This window comes from Eschrichtius robustus, chromosome 17 (assembly GCF_028021215.1).
Source record: "Eschrichtius robustus isolate mEscRob2 chromosome 17, mEscRob2.pri, whole genome shotgun sequence".
In the NCBI taxonomy this organism is placed as follows: domain Eukaryota; kingdom Metazoa; phylum Chordata; class Mammalia; order Artiodactyla; family Eschrichtiidae; genus Eschrichtius; species Eschrichtius robustus.
The window spans coordinates 52,286,106-52,308,278 of record NC_090840.1 but is presented as its reverse complement, the minus strand read 5'-3'; the positions used below and the strand labels follow the sequence as shown (position 1 = coordinate 52,308,278).

The window sequence follows — 22,173 nt, the reverse complement described above, 5'->3', positions numbered from 1 at the left end:
GAACACTCACTCGGGAGATATCCCACCCCCACGGGGCGGGGCTGGGCTCGGGAGCCGAACGGACCAATCCGCACGCGCCTTACAGCGTCGTGGCCCGACAACGTTGAACCGCCCAATCGAAAGGGCCTTACCGCCCGTTTCCCGGAGCCCCGCCCCCTCGCAGCCGTGCCCCCGCCCGCCGGTCTCCTCCCTCCTCCTCCTCCTCCTCCCGTTCGCCCCTCCCCCGCCGCTCGGGAGCGGAGCTTGCGAGACGGAGAAACTGGGGCAGAAGTGAAGATGGCGGCGGCGGTGCTGGCGGTGGCGACGGCTTCTCGCCAGTGACGCGCGGTGCGGGCTCATCTCCCTCTCCACCTCCCTAGTCCGGACCCCGTCCGCCACCGGGACCACACCGGCCCCGCAGCCCGTCCCGCTCGTCCCTCCCCAGTCGGCCCTTCTCCCGACGCCCGGCTGCCGCTGGCGGCGGCGCGCCCCGGGTCCCGGCCGCCGGCCTCGCACTGCTGCGCGCTGTCGCTGGGGGAGCGGGTGGCGTGTTGATCCGCCCTCCTGCCCGCCCCGCCGGACCGCCGCGCCGCGGACACACGCCCGGCGGGGAGGCGGCGGTGGCGGCCCCTGCGCATTTGCTTCTCTCCATTTGGGGACTGGAGGGCGGCGGCGGCGGCTGTGGGTTTTGGGGAGGGGAAAGGGTTGGGGGGGGAGCATAGCGGGAGGGGGCCGTGCTCAGGAGGAGGACGAGAAGGAAGCACCATGACGTCCATCCATTTCGTGGTTCACCCGCTGCCGGGCACCGAGGACCAGCTCAATGACAGGTAATAGGGCCGGCGGGCGGGCGGGCCGGCGGGCTGGGGGAGGGGCGCCTCCCCGCCCTCCCTTCCCCCACGGGGCCGCGCCGGGGCGGGCGCCGGTGTTTACGCGCCGTCCGGCGGTGAGGGGGGAGGGTCCTCGCGGCACCCGGCTAGGCCCCTTCCGGGGAAAACTTCTGGTCCCGGGGGCCCGGGACCGCGGGGGCGAGCGAGCTGTGGACGGGAAAGCGCACTGCACCCTCCACACCCTCGTCCCCCTCCTCCACGAAGGAGCCGCGTTGAACTCGGTGGAGATGGGGGGGGGATCCGGCTCCCGGTGGGGGGGAGCTGTAATTACTGCCCGGCCCAGGCTCGAGGAATCCATATTAGTCAAAGTTGAATTGAGACAGACAATGCGGATGGGGGATGGTGGAGGTAAAAAGAGAGGGAAGACGAGAAGCCGGGCGAGGGGCCCCGGGTTAGGCTGGGCTCGCCCGGGGCCCTTGGAGCTGTGTCCGGTGTGGTGGTCGGACCTGCGGGGCCTGGAGATCCCGGGAGAGCGGGAAGGGTGGTGAGGAGCTGATTCCCGGCGGATCGCGGTTGGGGGGGAGGGAGGAAGCGCCATGATTATTGTTATTATTATTAAATTTGAGCCCCTGCAGTGAGGTTTGCCTGTCCTGGGAGGGGATGAATTTAGGCGCGGGTGGGGAAGTGGATTAGCTTTCCTTTGCTCTGCTACTCCCGAAATGGTGCAGGCAGCTCCTGCTCCCGGCCCCTGTGGTGCGAGCTTTTTTGTTTCCTTTTTTATTCTAATGATAGTGTTTTCCTGAGTTGTAATTTGACAGCTGAAAGCCGAGCGTGGAGTCAAAGGAAAACTCTTACGTTTGCAGTTCGCAGTGCTGCTTTTCTTAACACGCTGTAAAATTTCTGGGATGGGTTTTGCTATGGGCGGAGGAGGAATTATGATTTTTTTTTTTTTTTTGCCTTTCATAAGAAGGCTGTTTTGGCCCTGGATTCCTCTCCTTCCCTCCTCCACCGTCCCCTGCCAGGTTAGGATATTGAATTGCAGGGCCGCATGTTCTCAGGGAACTGAGATAAAGCAGGAAAAGTTCCTTCACTGTTGGAAAAGAGACTCCGAGGAGGTTGAGGGAAGCCTCCATTAAAGCAAGTCTTAGAATCTAGGACTCAGCTCTAATGATGGGCTAAATGTTTACAGGGTCAGAAAGGGGGACATTTTAAGTCTCTTTCTATCCCAACACTTTCGCTGCTCTCTATTCCTTATAAATATGGAAGGCCATCTGGGTCCAAGTTTAGAAGTTAGATATAATTTTTGCTAAGTGACCGGGTGACATAAATTGCATGATGCCCTGTTTGTCATGCGCTTCCCGGCGAGAGGAAGAGGCCTAACTTGCCGCTAAGATATTGGCCTCTGTCTCGGAGTATCTAACCGCCTCAGGTGGGGCGGACAGCCTTTCAATCCGGGAAGCTGGAGGCTTGGTTTCTGGCGTTGGGTTTGGATTTGTCTAATCTTTGCTGTAACCATATAGTATTTAACATGGTTGTAAAACTTTTGGAATACTTTCTGAAAACATTAACCATTTGGAATTGTCACGTAGTTCCTTTAAATACTGAAATAAGTTTTAAGTCATTTATTTTAACATTTTGTAATGCGATCCTTACTCCGATTTTGTTTCATTACAGATCTTTTGTTAAGACTTTCACATAAGGATTTTTGTAAATTTTACAACCACGCTGGTAGTGTGGATAGCTGTACTGTCTGTCATTCATAGAACCGAGTTGGTAGTGCTTGTAGTGCAACTTGTCTTGTAACTTAGAAAATTGCCCCAGGAGAGAAGTAGGGTATGTTTTTTTATATTAGTCCTAACTTTATATACCAAGAATCCTGACGAGCTTACTCAATTGACTGTGCATGCCAAAACCTATTTTGCAGTTTTGTTGGGCACTTTGAATAGTTTTTGAGCATTCCTTTTGTTTCAGCTAGTCTGAAAATTAACATGTATCTTTTTTAAAGCTACCTTTTCTTTTTCCATTCCTGGTGTAAACAAGTAATCAGCTTTGTTTTTGATTTCTGTAGTGTCGGTATACAATATTAAGAATAATTGGATCATCTTCAGTTTTCATTTCATGAGAAATAAAAGAGGTGGATCTGATGAGATAAAATGTGTGCATCAAGGTGACAGATATTTGAACGATAGGAGAGGGCTGTAGGTAAAATCTTAGGAACCTCTGGTTTTATCTAGTAGCAGTAAAAGTGTCTGGTCTGTTGAGACTTATGAAGGCATCATTTGAGGTAGTCATGCTTTTTTAGTTTTGAAAAGTAGTTGACTTGTGGTGGAGCTGTTCTGTGTCTCCCCTTCAGAAGAAAGTTCATGTTTGCATACCTAGTTGCAAAGTAATAGGATCAACTTATTGCTGCATTGCTTGAGGGAAATCTGTTTCCAAACGAGGTTGGTTTTCTGGAACCTTACAACTTACTAGAATAAGCCCAGAATATTTTTGTCTTCAGGTAAAAATCTACCAAGGTTTAAAGTAAGTTTTGGTAATAGAAAAGAGTGTGTTACAGAGGGTTGATTTTCTGTGTATGATAGTCACAAGTGAAATGATAAACGGTAGTTCGGGATGAAAGATCTATAAATAGGTAGACTTTAGTCTTTACCCGGAAAGCCGTAAGACCGGACAGGCAGCATGGTACTACAAACAAATTGCTCAGTCAAAGAAAACTTAGGGGTCTCAAAACACCAATATTTTCTTCTACAAATAAGTTGTCTTTTTAAAATAACCACATCCTGTTAAAAGTCATATATTTTATTTATTATAATAGTGTGATGGCTCAAACATTTAAAGTGTACTCAGCATTTTAAAAAAAAAAGTTTGTATCTGATTTTTTTTTTCTTTGTGTTTTCGTACTTGCTATTTCTGTGACAGTCTTTGTATATTGGGTTAAAATCTTTAATTATTGGCTCTGGGAGACCAAATAATGCAGTAGATGAAAATAGGCGGGGATGGCTAGGGCAGAGGAGAGGAATTCGGAGAGCCTAGGATGTTGGTTGTAGCTTTCCAGAGTGATTACAAGGTCCCTGGTGCAGAACGCTGGCCCTCAGCAAATACTCATTGTGTGCAATTGAAACCATTCAGTGCTCAGATACTTGTGTGACATTTTGATTTTCTTTCTGGTGAATTTCTCGAGTTAGTGCTATGTTCTTGCTTAAAACATTGTCTCGAGAAATAGCAAAAACCATAACAAGAACATGGTTCTAGGCGTTGAGATGAAGGGGAGAGCTGGAAGTGCCAGCTCACCAAACCCTGGAAAGTGCCAAAGAAGTCATGTAGACCAGTGTTTTCACTGATGAGCTGGAAAATCAGGCCCTGAGTTTATAGAGTTTATCCAGGGTACTGACAGATGAGGTCCACATGATGGGTCTTCTGATGTTTAAAGTCCAGGGCTCTTTTCAGTATTCCACATGGCCTGTACTCGGGAAATCTCTGCTTTCTGAGGCATCCCAGCCTTTGAGCAGCCACCTACCTGTCTTAGAGTTTTGATTTCCCTTTCCCCTCAGCTCCTCCCTCCTGGGCTCCAAATTGATTTAGGCCTTTTGTCAGGGGGTGGACCCTCTTAACCCTTTCCTAGTACTAGGTTAGGAGAGGCCTTTTAAGGTGATGGTGTCCCTGTGACTAGTCCCTGTCTTGAATTACTCCTCGGGATGCAGGTTGGCTACATTGCAAACCGGTTCTCGTTTTTGGTCTGTATGTGGAATTTTCCTGTGAGCTTCGCTTTTAGGCATTATAATGTGTTGTGTGATCATAAACAGTATTGGTTGAGATTGTCATATCAAAAGGGTTTTTCTCCAAGGAGCTCCCCCTTTAGATGCTGTAAGGCTGCACAGTAAGATAGTGTAGACAGGGGTTTGAAATTTGGAATTCCTAAATCTGGGTTTGTCTCAGCCCCGCTACTTATTAACTGTGTTGTGGTAATTGAGTCATTTAACCACTTACAACCTCACTCCCTGTCTCTCCTCCTCCCCACCCCCTCACACCTCAGTTTCTTTTTTTTTTTTTTTTAATATTTATTTATTTATTTTGACTGCACCGTGTCTTAGTTGCGGCACACAGGATCTTTAGTTGTGGCACGCGAACTCTTAGTCGCAGCATGCGTGTGGGATCTAGTTCCCTGACCAGGGATCGAACCCAGGCCCCCTGCATTGAGAGCGCGGAGTCTTACCCATTGGACCACCAGGGAAGTCCCTCACACCTCAATTTCTAAATCAGGTATAGTACACACCTCAAGGTTGGTGAAGAATAGTTGAGATAGTGGGTGGGAAAACACAATATTATAATGTAGGTTCTGTGGAAAATATAATAAAGAGATGGGTAATTTTTACTGCTTTTATATGTTGTCAGGTTTCCAAATAGAAAAGCAGGAACTCAAAGAAATTGCCCTAGAATATCCTTAGCATTGAATGCAGAATCCAGACTGTTAGTCTTAAATCAGCGATTCTCAACTAGGTGCAGTTTTTCCCCCCCAGGGGATATTTGGCTGTGTTTGGAGACATTTTTTGATTGTCCCCGTTGGGGCATTGTTACTGGTCTCTAGAGGGTAGAGACCAGAGATGTTGCTAAACACCCTGCAATGCACAGGACAGCCCCACAATAAAGTATGGACCTGTCCAAAATGTCAGTTGTGCTGAGGTTGCGAAACTCTGTCGTAGATTATCTTGAATGTACATAGATGTAAAACTAAATGGAAATTCATGAGGAAAAATTAAAGCAGTGTAAGTTAGTCTCAAAACATGACTTATTTAAATTAAAATGAAATAAAATTAACAAGTCAATTCCATGGTAGCAGTGGCCACATTTCAAGTGCTCTGTACCCACATGTAGCTAGTGGCACCGGATTGGACAGTGCAGATACAGAACAGTGCCATGATCACTGCAAATTCTGTTGGGCAGCGTTGACACAGAAAGTGCTTTTTTTGCACAAGGCATGGCATTTAGTGAGTGCTCCTTTTTTTTTTAAATTAATTAATTAATTTATGGCTGCGTTGGGTCTTCGTTGCTGTGCTCAGGCTTTCTCTAGTTGCGGTGAGCGGGGGCTACTCTTCGTTGCGGTACGAGGGCTTCTCATTGCGGTGGCTTCTTGTTGTGGAGCACGGGCTCTAGGTGTGCGAGCTTCAGTAGTTGTGGTGCTTGGGCTCAGTATTTGAGGCTCGCGGGCTCTAGAGCGCAGGCTCAGTAGTTGTGGCGCATGGGCTTAGTTGCTCCACGGCACGTGGGATCTTCCTGGACCAGGGCTCGAACCCAGGTCCCCTGCATTGGCAGGCGGATTCTTAACCACTGCGCCACCAGTGAAGTCCGATTGCTCCTTATTTTTATTAGGAACTCTTGGGTTTTAAAGACTCAAGCATATCCTTGTCCACTCAGTAGGAGCCAGAAAATAGGCCAGGGATTATGTGGAGTCGAATGAACAAAGGTTGTGGTGGGTAGAGGTTATAATAATTGAAAGCTGCCTAAAGTTTAATCGTGCTGCACCAAAAAACACAAGTATTAGGGTGGAATAGAGCATCACATCACCAAACCAGTGGGAAATCTGACTATTTGATTGTTGAGATTGTTACCTAGAAACAACATTGCTAGAGTGACTTTATTGGGACGGTACAGGCAAGCTTCACTAAAGTGATTACGTTGTTTAAGGAAAGTAAGATTAAAGACAGGGTATGAAATAGCCAAACAAAAAATTGAAAATCAAAACAAACAAGGGAAGATCAGTTTTATAAATCAGGAAATCAGTGACTAAATTGTAGGTTTAGGAGTAAACAGACACTTGGGAAGGAAATTACATAGTACATAGGAGTACAACTAGGAATAATGGGATGAACTTTAGAAAGGTCAGGATTTTTCCCTTAATAATTAGGTTATTTAGGAAATAGTCTCTAAAGGAAAGTTTAATCACTGAAGACTGTGTCAAATTACCCTTAAGTAGGGCTTCCCTGGTTGAGCAGTGGTTAGGAGTCCGCCTGCAATGCAGGGGACACGGGTTCGAGCCCTGGTCCGGGAAGATCCCACATGCCGCAGAGCAGCTAAGCTCTCGTGCCACAACTGCTGCAGCCCGCGTGCCTAGAACCCCTGCTCCGCAACAAGAGGAGCCACTGCAACAAGAAGCCCGCACACCACAATGAAGAGTAGCCCCCGCTCACCACAACTAGAGAAAGCTCGCACATAGCAACAAAGACCCAATGCAGCCAAAAATAAATAAATAAATAAATAAATTACGCTTAAGTAGATCTTGCAGGGTGTATTGAGGGGAGTAATTTTATGTTGCAGGAGGATGTACTCATGTCTTTTTGCCCCGTTTTTATCATACATACACTCGGCCCTTGGTATCCCCGGGTTTCACATCCGTGGATACTGAGTGCAGACTATTCATTGTACTGGTTATTTTATAAAGGGACTTAAGCAACCGAGGATTTTGGTATCCGCAGGGGCTCCTGGAACCCATGCCCCTCGGAGACAGAGGGACGACTGTACTTCTAGTTAAGAAAACAAACTCTAATTATAGTCTGTGTTTCTGTCATTTTGACACCTTGGCATTCTGAGCAAATGACAACAGTCTGCCCTCCTGGGTCACTATAATTATGAAATGTTGATTTGTTTTTATAATTGATTTTTAAGCTTTACTGTGAAAATTATTTTAAAGCTTTTTATTATGGAAAATTTAAAGCATGTACAAAAGTAGAGAGGATGGTATAATGAAAACCTATGTACAACAGTTATCACCCAATTTCAACAGTTATCTACTCGTGGCCAGTCTGGTTTCAAGCCTCTTCCCTATTTATTCCTTTTCCTCAGATCATTTAATTGATATACCTTCATTATGTATCTCAAAGATGAAAACTTAAAAAAAATTACCTTAATCTCAAAGTTCAATCTGTTTAGATTTTCCTGTTGTCACATAAATGCTTATTTTTGATGACTGACAGTTTTGAAATTTTACATAATAAAACTGAGTTTTAACGTGTTAACAAAATTTGACATTCTTAAGAGTAAGAGAAAATTTGTTTGGATAATAGCCTTAGAAGGACAGGCAGCATCACACTGGAAATCTTAGTGTTCCTTACAGGTTGACCGATGCTCTCATTTCTTAACCTCCAGTGTGGTAGCGTTTTATCAGCAAGTCGCTTGTAATAATGGTTATGTAATGACGGAAAGACAGGATTCTTGAAATTAAGTGATTTTCTGTGGGGCACATTGAGGAATAAGAATAAGTCGTGAAAAGTTTGCAGCATTCTTCTAAGTTAATATATAGAGGTAAGACTACTGCTAAATTGAACTTGGCTATTAGAAATTATTCTCTAGTGGGACCATATTTTACATTATTTTCTTGATAGATCACTGTAGTGCTAATAAACCCCTTCAAAATGAGAAATATGGTAAATTCTTAGATAACTGTGGTTTGTGACATTCTCATTTTTGTCAGGATATTGAATAAAGTATTAAAAATTAAATGTTATCGCACATGTAAATAAAAATACAATTTGTTTTACCCAAACAGCAAAAGTAATGTTATTTGTTCAGTTTCCAGTGGTGTCATTCACCTTAATAAAATGTTTTCAACTTTCTCTCTCCTTATGTATTTTGTAACTCAGCTTTATTGAAGTTTAATTTACATACAGTAAAATTCACCCATTTTTAAGTGTACAGTTTGATGAGTTTTGACAAATGTATACAGTTGTGTAACTACCACCACAATCAAGATATAGAACATTTTTATGACCCTCAGAAATTCCCTTGGGCTCCTCTGTGCCCAAAAGTCCCTTCCCCCCATCATGCCCCTGAAAACAATTATTCTTCTTTCTCTCACTGTAATTTTGCCTTTTTTAGAATTTCATGCAAATGGAATCATGTGTTTGGTGTCTTTTCCTTAGCACGTATAGCAGTTTTTCTTCTTTTGTATTTGTGGTAGTAGTATTTCGTTGTTTGGATATAATACAGTTTTGTAATCTGTTTTCTAGCTGATGGGAATTTGGGTTGTTTTCAAGTTTCTGGCTGTTTCTTAGTTTTTATTTTTTAAAAATTCCTTGCTATAAAAAACATTCTTATAGAAGATCTGGAAAACAAAGATCAATTTATAAAGTCTAGCAAGGTTGCCATCACTGGTAATGTTTTGGTGACTTTCTGGTCCCTTTTTCCTATACATGGATTTTTTTTTTCTTTTTAATATAGTTGCGATCATGCTGGATGTAATTTTATGTATTTTGAAATTTTTCTTTTCTTTTTAAAATTTATTTATTTATTTTTGGCTGTGTTGGGTCTTCGTTTCTGTTGAAATTTTTCTTGACTCTAAAATGTTACGTTATTTTTCATAGGAAAAAGCTACTCAAAATTTTAAAAAGTACATTTTTCTCGATAGCAAATTTTCATGTTAATTAAAGTACTGGTATATATATAAAGAGATTATGTTTTGAAACTTCAGTAGTAATAGTGGTAGTCTAGATCGCTAGTTATAAAGGTTATGACAGTGTCCAGTCTAGGAAGCACTGTGAATTCTCTTGAATGAATCAATAGAATTTTATTTCCATTCTCATCAGTTCAGGCCCCATTTTTTGTAGTACAGAAAAAAAAGTGTTGAGAACTTACCATTTCACGAAATTGGCTCTGCTCCAGCATGAATCTGCTGTTCCAGAATTCAGACCATAAGGTGTTCTAGCTCTTTTCGTGAACTCAGATACCAGGTTTTCCTCACAGACAATCTGAAACTCCAGAGATGGGCTTTGCATGAGCTGCTCCAAGACCCTCTTCGAGGCCTGGTGGAGGTTCACCTGAGTGTTTTTTCCTGGGACAGCCTGCTCTGTGACCTGAAAAGTGGAGGAGGATGGGTTTGTAAGCTTTAAGAAAAAGCCAGATTTGAGATGTGGAAGTTAACTTGATGAAGAAAGTCAAAGAAGCAGAGACAGTATAGGGTTATTTTGATGTCTAAATGATGAAAACAGGGTTTTATATGGAAAGCTTTGAGGAGAGGGGTATGTGGGCTTGTGCAGTTCACCATCTGTTTTCTTAGGTTGTGGGAGTGACTTTGTTTCCTGTCCAAAGGGAATTTGAACTAGTCCAGTTGGTGCTGTGTGTCATCATCTGCATATGGAAACTTTAAAGGAAGCACCAGACAGGTGATCTTTCTTGTGTGCAAATCTAGTTTAAAATTCTTAGTATGCTTCTGTTTCTAGTGATATTTAAACTTCATCTCCTAGAAGTCCCCCTTGGTGTTTTCTGTAAGTGATTGCATTTTTCTGCTTATCAGGTGTTCTGATCATTATAGATAAAGAATAATGAGAGGGACGGAGTCCTTGGATGCTGTGGACAGTGCACCTTTGCTTTCTATGGTTGTTGTTTGGGGAAGTATAGGAACTGCTTTTTCTTTGCTTCCTGCAGTTGCCAGCGGGGATGAATAGAAATTGGTGCCGCATGTTCCTACTGATTCTCTGTTAGGTTTCTGTCACTGCTGAGGGGATGCAGAACCAGGAACGGGTGTCTTCCCTTGGGGAGGTTGGCAACCCATGGTCTGCAGGTCAGAGATGACTTGGGGGCTGATTTTGTTGGCAGTTGCTCATCTTTCTGCCACTTCTGAGAGCCGAAAGATACCGAAAATTAAGTACAACACTTGCATCCAGAGACAGGCGGCAGCATGCGGTTAGCAGCCGCCCCGTACCATCCAGAATGTTTCTGGTTTCAAAAAACTCTGTTGAAAAAAAAAAAACAAAAAAAAAAACTCTGTTGAGTGGCAGGGACTTCAGGCCAGTTGGTCTTTTGCTTTCCTTCTCCAGGGCGCTTGACTCCTCAGAAGTCTCTTTGGAAATGTAAAAAGCTTCTTCAGTTGGCATGAAGATTCAGTCTCTTCTTTGGTGAATTCTAGGACATTCTTGAGGGGTTTTTGTTTTTGAGCATGATATGTTTAAAACCTTTTTTTTTTTTTTTTTTTTTTTTGGGAAATGGAAAGTCTTTGTGGCAATAGTGTTGAAGTTTTAAAAGAGTAACATAACCTAACCAAATTGTAGTAAAAACATTTATTGTGGTAGCCTTTTCGGATTAGGAGTTTCTTGGATTTAAAGTAGAGCTTCTCATAGTGTCTAAACGGACCACCATCATCAGGAACAAAATAGCGTGAGGACCCCTGTATAAAAGGCTCTCGCCCACATTTCTTTGTTTTAAAATTAGTTGATGACAGCAAATAGAGCCAAGCTTGCCAGTTCCTCACTGCCCCCAGCCATCCTTTTCCCCTCAGGCTATAGGTTCTGTAGCTGTCTGTTTGAGAATGGGGTATTTTCCTGCCCTTTGAGGCAAGAGTAATATATTTTTGTTTGCTTTTCTGTTTTAACAAATGAAATTTTAAAAATTCGAATTAATTTACATAAATATTAGGTCTGTCCCAGAACTATAAGACGCTGAGAGGATAGCTTTTTATTTATTTTTTATTTTTTTTAAATTTTATTTATTTATTTATTTATTTATTTATGGCTGTGTTGGGTCTTGGTTTCTGTGCGAGGGCTTTCTCTACTTGCAGCAAGTGGGGGCCACTCTTCATCGCGGTGCGCGGGCCTCTCACTATCGCGGCCCCTCTTGTTGCGGAGCACAGGCTCCAGACGCGCAGGCTCAGCAATTGTGGCTCACGGGCCTAGTCGCTCCGCGGCATGTGGGATCTTCCCAGACCAGGGCTCGAACCCGTGTCCCCTGCATTGGCAGGCAGATTCTCAACCACTGCGCCACCTTCCGGGAAGCCCCGAGGATAGCTTTTTAAAAACAGATGTCAGTGCTCATAGGCTTACAGTCTTAGTTGGGGGAGTGATGCTGGTCCACAGACCAGTAGCAGACGGTGAAAGAGGTAGTCGAGTTTGACCTGTGTAAATATTTGCCATGTGTTGCCTGCACAGAGTTTGAGCACAGTGTTAGATTAGTTTCCCTTGTTCAGTAAATGTTTGTGTGCTTCTCAGACATTGTGCTAGGCCTGGGGTGGCTGCACCAACCCTTCCTGGAACTTGGGTTGAGAAGTAGTTGGAACTGTTTCTAGCTCATTGGGAAAGTTTGGAGAAGAGTGAGGTGATAGACTTAGTGGGCCCAGGGTGTGGCATCCGGTAGGTGGGCCATGCTTATTTATTTTTTAAACTTTTTACTTTGAAATAATTGCAGACTCACAAGTAGTTGCAAAAATGATGCAGAGAGGTCCTGGGTACTCATAACCCAGCTTTCCCCAGTGGTAATATCTTGATTGTGCCAAGTATTTTTCACATCCTTGTCAAAGTACTAGAGATTCATTTTCTAGGAGTACATTTTCTCCATATGCGCTTTTGAAAATTGTTTATTTTTCTGGTAAGATAACATAGATTAGAAGACACAAATTTAAAGAAAACTTGGTATTCTTAGATGATTTTGAATTGATGGGATATATAGTAGGCAGTCTGTCTGTCTTTGATATGATGGTAATGGGATATAAATTGGAGGAAAACAGCGGTTGGGGATTTGTTTTTTTCTGTGTGTGTCTGATACTAATTGGCCATGTGACCATGAATAAATGATATGACTCTCATTTGTAAAATGAAAGAATTGGACCAGATCGTTTAGGATTTTTCTGCTCCAATTTCTGTGCTCTTAGGATTGTGGTAGGGAAGAGGGTTTTTGTATCGTAGAATGGCTCAGAGGGAGAAAGGACTGTGAGTCTACGGTTGCCCATGGTTTCTTTTACTTAAATTTTATTGATCAATGGAAGGAATAAACAGGCAAAGTGGGAAATAAATTTTACTCTTTTACTCAATGAGTAGTTTGCTAACTAAATTATATACATTGGGATGCAAAGATGATGGCCTCTGCCCTCACGGAGCTTTCAGTTTAATGGGGAGACACATGAAAATAAAGAATTAAGTGCTAATAGAGACTATAAGTCACAGGGAAGAACGATCTGATGATTCAACCTGGTGCTTGCAAAGGGCTTTGAAGACAAGGTTTCAGGGTGTGGGGACTGGTTCATCCTCTTACTTCCATTCTCTTGAGTCTAATGAATTTTCATTTACAGGCATTTAGGATGCTGGTGGCAACTAGAGGTTCATCATAGATGTCTGTATTTGATATTGATAATCAGAGTTTTAATAATAGTCCAGAACTCTTGCATTGTTTAAGAACAGTTTACATATAGACAGTGGCGGGTTTTTTTTTGTTCCTTTGCTTTTTGTTTGCAAAAGGTCTGTCTAGGGGTAAAAACACGAGGATAATGGCCTGTCGGGGTATGAAAACAAGTTGCTTCATCCTAATGCTTTGACTTAGTTTTGGAAGAGACGATATTGGGAATTGGCAAGGAGGAGGGGATACTTGAAGAGCTTATGTGGGTAGTCTGTGCTCCTTTCTATTCATGCCTGCACAGGCTGGGATTGACCCTATGGCTGCCTTGAATGCTACCAGGAGAGTAGTGTTGGAGCACAGAGACACTTAAAAATGAGACCAAGTGTTCTCTGACTCTTTCATCGTTATTGTCATTTAAAATGAAAATTTCATGTAGTGCATGAAAGATTATTTATGGTTCTAGACATTCATGTGATAGATCTGTTTTAATGGATATAGAATTTCATATCGGATTTAAGACCCCAAAGTGAGATGAAATACTCAAAAATGTGTTTTCTGAATTTAGATGTATCTGCTTAATCCTTTAAATTTTATAATACATTTTAATCTGTCTTCAGGTTTGTTTTGTGATATTGACATTCATTATCCAGTATTACAGTTCTTACAGAGTTTAAGAGTGTTACTGTGTATCTGAAAGAATTTGTGTACCATAGGCAGGCCCTGATGGATAAGGAGCTCTGAGAACTGGAAAAATACTAGATTTGGAGTCAGGAGACTTGGTCCTTCTACTCATCAGTCATGTAATCTTGGGCAAGTCATTTCCTTGCAGAGTCTTAGTTTTAGTTTACTCATATGTAAGATGAGGGGGTATGTGTGATGTCTGAAAGTTCATCTCAGCTTTGAATCTGTGACTGTAGGCCTGTAGATACTGTTTTATGAGTTGTGTTTAATGTATGTTAGTCAGCTTTGTCACTCTAAGGTTTGGTTTTTATTCCTGCCTCAGACCTGCTTTTCTATTCTTTTGTACTCGTTCTAATGGGTATCTAGAAGCAGTGGACATTCTAAACTCTGAATACATTGTTTGTTTAACTGGAGGGGAGCTCTTCAAAACCAGCCCAACTCTTCTGTGTTTTGTTTTTGTTTTTGTTAATTTTTTAACTGGTAGGGCTCATGTATTTGATTTGGCACAAATGAATTTAGTATAATTATGTTATCTTTTCATTATGCTTTCCATATAAATTTAATGGGGGAAGGTTCCGGGTAGCAAAAGCTTATTTGAAATAACGTGTGATAAAGCAAAAAGCACGCTGACAGCTTATCACCTCACCTCCTGGGCTTGGGAGTGTTTGCTCACCTTTGGTTGGTAGTGGGTTGAGACTCTTCTCTTTTGGGGGGCTGTTTCGGCAGCCCTCCTCCTGTCAAGTGCTCAGTGAGAATTGATCTTCTCTTTTCTAGGATGCCTATTATCATGCTGTATGGTAGACTGTAATAATTGGTATTACCTTTTGACTTGACTAGACCACAAGTCTACTTGACTTTCCTGAGTAGAAAGTCATTTTTGAGATGTTCAAAATTTTACATCAAGGAGGATTTTAGGATTTTCATGTTTTATAGCTGAGGAAATTGAGGGCTGGAGTGCCCAGATGATTAGTGAAGTGGCAAAGACTAGACTCTGCATTAATTCAGCTTTATTGTTTTTCCTTTCCTTCTTGGAATGGGCATGGGAAGTAACTTGTTTTTCTGATACACACACACCTGTTAGTGTGTGTGTGTGTGTATATATATATATATACACACACTCACACACACCTGTTAGTGTGTATATATATACACACACACACCTGTTAGTGTGTGTGTGTATATATACACACACACGCAATTAAATATTAATATGGGGACTTCCCTGGCGGTCCAGTGGTTAAGACTCTGCACTTCCACTGCAGGGGGCGCGGGTTCGATCCCTGGTTGGAGAACAGATCCTGCATGCCGCAAGTTGCGGCCAAATAAAAAAAACAATCTATCATATAGAGCTATTTGTATGGAAAATTTTGATCAGTTTTTTTTAAGAAATGTATCTTGTTTGCAAAGGCACAGTAAAGTTTCATCTTATAGACTATAGGCAATAAAGCTAACAATAAACCTCATTTGACACAAACCATATTCCCATTCTCCGTTCATTTGATCTTGAGAAAAGTCTAGTATGTCCAGTAGTTTCAAGGATATCATTTTAACTTAAAAGGTTCTGATATATTTAATTTATAAATCTCAGACTGATATAATAGAGTTTTGGAAAACTATAAGAAGTGCCTTGTTAATGTGTGTATTCCTATGTAAAACACATTGCTTCTCCTGTGTATATTTTTTAACATTAAAGAAACACACATTTGAAAAAAAAACAGTAGTATGTACACACAGTGTGTATGCCATTGAATAGTATCTCATCCTTTAATTAAGCACATTTTGTGGGGCTTCTGCTACATGTTGGTTCTAGTCTTGGGTGTATGATGGTAGAGCTTAGTCTGTGGGAAAGACAGACCGTTACAGAGCAGTATGATAATGAGCATAGGGAAAGAGGAAGTAAAGGATTCTTCACCAGAGGCACATACCCCAGTCTTGCAAAGAAGGAACAGCTTATTGGAAGAAGTAATGTTTAAAAGGAGGACCAGGATTCTGAAATGTTTAAAAGGAGGACCAGGCTGAGGAGCTGGTGGGGAAGATGTGTGATGTAGGGCAGGGCCTGGAGGACTAGAAGAGCTTTCTAGGCAGAAGGAACAGCATGCGAGAAGACCCTAAGGTGAGAGAATGCTCAGAGTAACTACATAGGGTTTCAAATCAGTTGAATAGTTCTCTTGTAAAAAAGAATACCCTCGGCTTCCCTGGTGGCTCAGTGGTTGAGAGTCTGCCTGCCAATGCAGGGGACACGGGTTCGAGCCCTGGTCTGGGAAGATCCCACATGCCGCGGAGCAACTAGGCCCGTGAGCCGCAATTACTGAGCCTGCGCGTCTGGAGCCTGTGCTCCGCAACAAGAGAGGCCGCGATAGTGAGAGGCCCGCGCACCGCGATGAAGAGTGGCCCCCGCTTGCCACAACTGGAGAAAGCCCTCGCACAGAAACGAAGACCCAACACAGCCATAAATAAATAAATAATTTTAAAAAAAATTAAAAAAAAAAAAAGAATACCCTCTTAACTATCTTCAGTAATGAGCTTGGTATTATCATGGTCTGTTGTGTTATGTCATCTGTTGTGTCTGTCAATCTGTTGTGTTATGTCATATATTGGCTGTGACTAGTTAATTTAATGGATTAGACTTAGAGTAACTGAACCAGTGCAATAAAAAGGGTATGCATTCCATCCTAGTTTAGGCCAGTTGCTTGATCTCATGGCTACAAATAGCATCTTTAAACCTCTGTCCAGCCAAGTTGTTGATGTTTGTTAGTGTAAATGAAGACAAACAAGCTTGGATGGATGGTTCAGTTCAAATGCCTTATTGCTGTTGGGAAAACAGTGCAAATCCTGTAAACGGACCAGTAATATCACTGAGATAAAAAGACTCCATTTTTCTGTGTAAAACAGTTCATGGTCTTAACCAGGTTAAAGGTAAAGGTTTCATAAGAAGTGATGACAGTGTGCTTGTTTCTGGGTTGAGTGATTGCTTTTGATGTCTCTTAATATGTTTTAGTATTTTTTATACTTTTATGTGAGTATATATTATTTTAATAATAGAAAAAGAATAAATCCCTAGGAAAGTGTTTGAATTTAGTTAGCTATTCACCTAAAGCAGGAACATGAAAAGCATTGAATAAAGAATACTGATTTAATTTCACTGAAGTTTTTTTTTCCTTTTTTTCCCTCTAGAGACTTCTTACAGGGAGTATAATTCTTTGTGTAAAACTAATTGAGGGACGATTCTACAAATAATTATTTTAAAAAGTTATTTTGAACTTTGATATTGAACAAAGCCATTAGGATCAGATAGATATATGGGCATAATTTCTGACTTGAGCTTACAGAATATTTGTTCACAGGCATGCCTCAAAGGAATGTTGTGTGATGAAAGCCTTTTGGATTTTGGACAAAAATTTATCATTTCCGTTTTATATTCAGAGTTCACGCAGGGAGAAGATAGCTTGTCAAAAACATTGTGGTAAAATTTAAATAATTTTTTTCCTCCTAGTAAGTGGACCAGAATTTTCACCATAAATTAAATATAAATGGACATTAAAAGAAATTTGACTTCATTTCATTCATTCATTCATCTTTATTGGAGTATAATTGCTTTACAATAACAGATATTTATTGAGGGCTTGTTATGGGCCAGATACTTGGGCTGTATCAGTGAACTAAAGAGGCAAAAATTCCTGCCTTTGAGGAGCTCACATTCTAGTGACATGCTTTTTGTGTGTTCACAGTTATGAAACACTTCTTTTGAAATGTGTGGTGTTTAATTTCCATATGTTACATCTGTCTGAAATGTATTCCTATTAAAAATGTAATCAGTTAGAAATTACGGGAAAGCCCACTGAATTAACTATTCTTTGTACTATCCCTAAATGGTTTCTTAAATATTCTCATTATCCTTCAGGGCCCCTCTTTAAACTGTCCTTCCTTCAGTTTGAGCCTGTGAGTGCCATCCGGGGGAGCTGAGAGGTGACCTCTTTGAAGACAGGCTCATTGTGGTCTTTGCATTCCTAGTACTTGACATATGTTAGTACACGTGTTTATTAAATTAATCTGAACTTCAAAAGTAAGCAAAATAAAGTACTTTATTTTAATAAAAATTAGTTCTTAGAACTTTATTCCAATCTCTGGAATAAGGAATGAATTAAGTGTATGGATTTTTTTTTTTTTTGGAATGTACTATTCCAATAACATTGAAAGATACCACAATATTTCACCTAACCTCCCCCCCCGCCCCCCCAATATTTCATGTAGGAGACCTTCCTTAAATGGTGATCCTTGACTCTGTATATGTGTATGTAATTTTGGTGAGGTTGATATTCTTTTTCCCATCCAACATTCTATTGTAAACATCTTCAGACATGCAGAAAAATTGAAAGAATGAACAGTGAGTTATTTGGTTATCCACCTTCTCCATTCAGTAATTGTTGTTTTGGTAATTGTTTTTGCCAAATTTGCAAAATATGCATGTATATATAAATGATTTCGTTGAGCTGTTTAGAAGTTGCAGTCATCACGATGCTTTTTTAATCTTTAAATACATGGGCTTGCATTGCCTAAGAATATGGACCTTCTTCTGTACAACCACCATTATCACTTTAGAAAATTAACAAGAGTTCCTTAATACCATTACTTTTCTCCACTTGTCTTCAAAATGTCTGTACACAATAGCTGGGTTTTTTCAAACCAGAATTCAGTCAAGTCCTACACATTGTATTTGGCTCCATTTGAATTTTATCATGGAGTCATTTTTTCAAAAATATTTGTAGTTTTTCCAAGGGCCACACTTAATTATTGAAATACTAAAGTCATTCTATTTCAAAGCACAGTTGTGTCATTGTTTTCAATTTTTATGAACTTTTAATTGGTCTTTGTATATAATTTTCATTTGTCAGCATTGTGTGCTTTAATGAATTTCTCAATGTTGCTTTTCCTAGACCTCAGGGAATCTTGGATTTTTGTGAGATTCGAAGTTTCACTTTGCACATGTTTTGCATTGGACTACATTTTGTTGTCAGATAACATCCTGTGATCAGCATCAGCTTGACTTCAAAAGATGTGAAAGTGATAGGCCAGGTTGTGCACTTGTTAAACTTGCAAGGATTTTTGGAGACTTTTAATAAAAGATCAGTGGCTGGTGAAGGTTTTGGCCTTGTCACCTTTTGTTTCCTTATGTGGTCTCTCAACTGCAGGGATGAGGAAATGAGAACATTCTATCAGTGTATGTTACCTGGGTGATTGACAGGAGAGTTGGCCTGTCAGTGTTGTATTAGTTACTAGACTAACTATAGGTTTTCTATTGATGTTACATAAAGATTGGCTTTTATTTGAGCAAAGATTTACTATTCAGATGAGTCTAAGGTTAAATAGATTTGTAAATAAGATATGTGAAATAAACATTTAAGGAAATAAACATATTAAGGTATAGGTAATATAGAGTTTTGGTTTTTAAACTTGGCCCAGTTAAAGGAAATGGGTAAGGAAGATATCAGAGATGAACCATAAATGAGGCTTTATTCATATATCAGTGGAACTAGTACCAAAGAAAATGTTGAGGTTTCCTTTGATCATCATGCTGGTTTTTAATTGCTGTGTAATAAATCACCCCAAACTTAATGGTGTAAAACAGTAATCATTTATTATTACTTCTGGAGATTGACAGTACTCAGCTAGGTGGTTCTTACCTAGATTTATGCAGTTGCCGTGAGATGGTAGCTGGAGTCATCTAGGAGATTCAAACAGCTGGGATCTGGAACAGCTGAGCTTTCTCAGGCATCTCTACTTCTGTGTGGTCTCTGCAGAATGGAGTCTTCGAGGTAGCTAGACTTCTTACCAGGTAGCTAAAAGTTTAAAAGGCATGTGTCCCAAGAGACAGAGCCAGGCTAGAATGCCTTTTCCTGACATAGCCTTAGAAGTCATGCAGTGTTTCTTCAGCCTCGATCTTTTCTCAAGAAGCAAATCATAAGGCCCATATTCGAGGGAGGATAATTAGACTCCACCTCTTGATGGGAAGAGTGCCAAAGAATTTATGGAGGGACTTCCCTGGTGGTCCAGTGGTTAAGACTCTGCGCTCCGAATGCAGGGGGCCCAGGTTCCATCCCTGGTCAGGAAACTAGATCCCGCATGCCTCAACTGAAAAAAAAAAAGATCCCTCGTGCTGCAACTAAGACCTGGCACAGCCAAATAAATAAATAAATAAATAAATATTTAGGAAAAAAAGAATTTATGGATTTCTTTTTTTTAACTATCACGACCATTAAAACAGATGATAAACAGTAAAGTATAATAGTTCAGAAGGAGATTTGGGTACCATGAAAGTTTTAGAGAAGGTTGATACTGTGTATTTGAAAATAGAAACAGTGAAGACTTGATATTTATGGCACTGGACATAATGCATTTTGTGGCAGTAGTAACTATTAATGGACATAATATTTCCAGACTGAAGTATCGTACTGGGCAGTTCAACAGCTTAATATCACAGAGCCCCCTCCAGAAGCATCCAGGTCAGAATCATAAGGGGAGCCAAGGTAAATGTGTTTCTTTGACATCACTAGTATTACTCATATAGTCAGGTGGTTGTTTGGGTGCATTATTTAGGAAATGTGAAACATTTGCTATGTTCTGAGACTTAAAAGATTGAAATGTGGGCCAGTGATTAGTTCTTCACTATGACTCTGCTCAGACACAGGGTGTATTTCCTGCGAAACAGAATCTTCTTTGGACAGGAGCTACTTGGCTTCATCATCCATTTGATTAGTCAGCTTTAGGACTGAATGTTTTCTATTTCCGGAGACACATCTGTCTTGAAATGACTAGGTTTTGCTGCAGAATCTATTTATTTTAATAATCATTTGCATACCTACTATGTGCGAGGCATTGTACTAGCTACTGGCTAGATATTGGCATTTAAAAGAGACCTTACAGACAGGAGAGTTCTCCTTACAGAAGGAGAGTTCTAAAAATCTTTTGGGCAGGTCATTGTTGTTGACATAAATGTATAGCTCACCAGTATGGTTAATATGAAGATGATATCTATTTGCGTGTAAAGTTTGTTAGAAATAGGCCTTATTATTTCATAGCTTTGCCTAAGGTGGTGTATTATTTGTGGTCAGTTTTAAAGTGATATTAGTCATGTGTCATTTTTCTTAGTGTTTTGCAATTTTTATTAAATGGAATATGTGATGAAATTGCAGCATCTTTTGTGTGAATGCGAAAAAGACCCTGTATTTATTTTGTACATGCAATACCTTTTGTTGTTTTGTCTGTTTCTAGTCAAAAGAGGCTTTGTTGTCATTACAAAATGAAGATGTGGGATTGGACAGTTTCTGAGGGCCTTCCCAGGACTAATACTCAAAGCAAGGAAGAGAATGGGTAGAATTTCTAGATGGTAAAGATGGTAGGAAGTGTCAGTTTAAGTTGAATCATATTTTGGACCTTCTGCAAGCCAAGACAAAAAGCAATGGCTGAAAAATTAACTGCTTATCATGTTACATCAGAGAGAAACTTTTTCTTAATCATGCTCTGAGATACATTTTTAGTGAATCTTTTTTATATTTAGGGCTACTAAAAAGCCCAACGGACAGTGAGTTTTATAGTCAACACAGAAGTTTTCTTTATGTGACTGTACTGAGCGCTGATAAAAGCTGAACTCCTTGTTTTGTGGAGGCCCCTCTATGGGAATTGAGGAGTGTAACTTTCTGGATTAGAATTATATAATGTTTAGAGGCTGATCTGGAAAATTATGCGGTTTGCTCATTTTAAACATTTTCAGCATTGTTACTCCTTACTATATATGAAGCACTACGTTTTCCAAACATCATCTCATTCAGCAGCCTGGCAGCACTGTTGCAGAGGCAGTTTGAGGTGAAGGCAATTGAGCGTGCCTCCCAGGCTGCACAGCTGTGGAGTGGTAGGTCTCTAAGCACGGGGTCCTTAGTTATTAAGGCCCGTTAACAGGGTCTGCTGCTGAGGCTCATGGGTTACTGTTATGTGAACTGAAGTTTTAAACATTTGTAGATAAAAACAAAATGTCGCAGTAAAGGACTGTGCTCCAGCCTTTAAAAGCAGTACATTAACTGTTATCTTGTGCCTACATGAATAAATTTTTTTTTATTGCTTTAAAATTTGATCTGTTTGCAGAGGACAGGCCCATCATCACGTGTCTTTTCTTCCCTCTTGCCTGGGGTTTGGTGGAGGAATGGGGACCGTGAAGTGACAGATAGTCTCCATGCTCAGCTGAGTGTTGAAACTAGGACCGTTCATTTCTGAAGCCAGGGTGCTGGTTCCTATTGATTAAGCCTTTGTTGCACTCTCCATCTGGACATGCTAGGGTGTGAGATGGTGGACTGGGGACACATTAGAATCATTACCATAGTGACGCTAAATTGTTTCCATCCTTTGTGTGTCGTTTGGCTGAGAAAGGTTGTGAACAGTTAGTCTCTTCTTTGTATGATATTCTAGTATCTTTAGTCAACCTATCTAGTATCTGTAATGTACTAATACCCAGATGTGCAAAAAGTTAAGTCATGGTTACATCCTTAAGGAGTTTACTGTGTAGTTAGGAAAATAAAATAGAACTGTTAAAAAGTAGGATAGCAGT

At 41.0% G+C, this 22,173-nt stretch overlaps 1 protein-coding gene and 1 non-coding gene across 5 annotated transcripts in view; both read left to right on the top strand.

Annotated features, from left to right (window-relative positions):
- Positions 1–715: 715 nt before the first annotated feature.
- The window catches only part of UBR5 (ubiquitin protein ligase E3 component n-recognin 5), a 142,156-nt gene continuing 120,698 nt past the window's right edge, over positions 716–22,173 (top strand). For all 4 annotated transcript variants that reach the window (XM_068525316.1, XM_068525315.1, XM_068525314.1 and 1 more), the window contains exon 1: positions 716–806. In XM_068525316.1, coding sequence (XP_068381417.1) covers positions 745–806 — 62 coding nt within the window. In that variant the 5' untranslated portion in view covers positions 716–744. The remainder of the gene's footprint in view (positions 807–22,173) is intronic.
- TRNAR-CCG (transfer RNA arginine (anticodon CCG)) lies at positions 19,614–19,686 on the top strand. Its single transcript has one exon. It is a non-coding gene; the product is annotated as a tRNA-Arg (tRNA).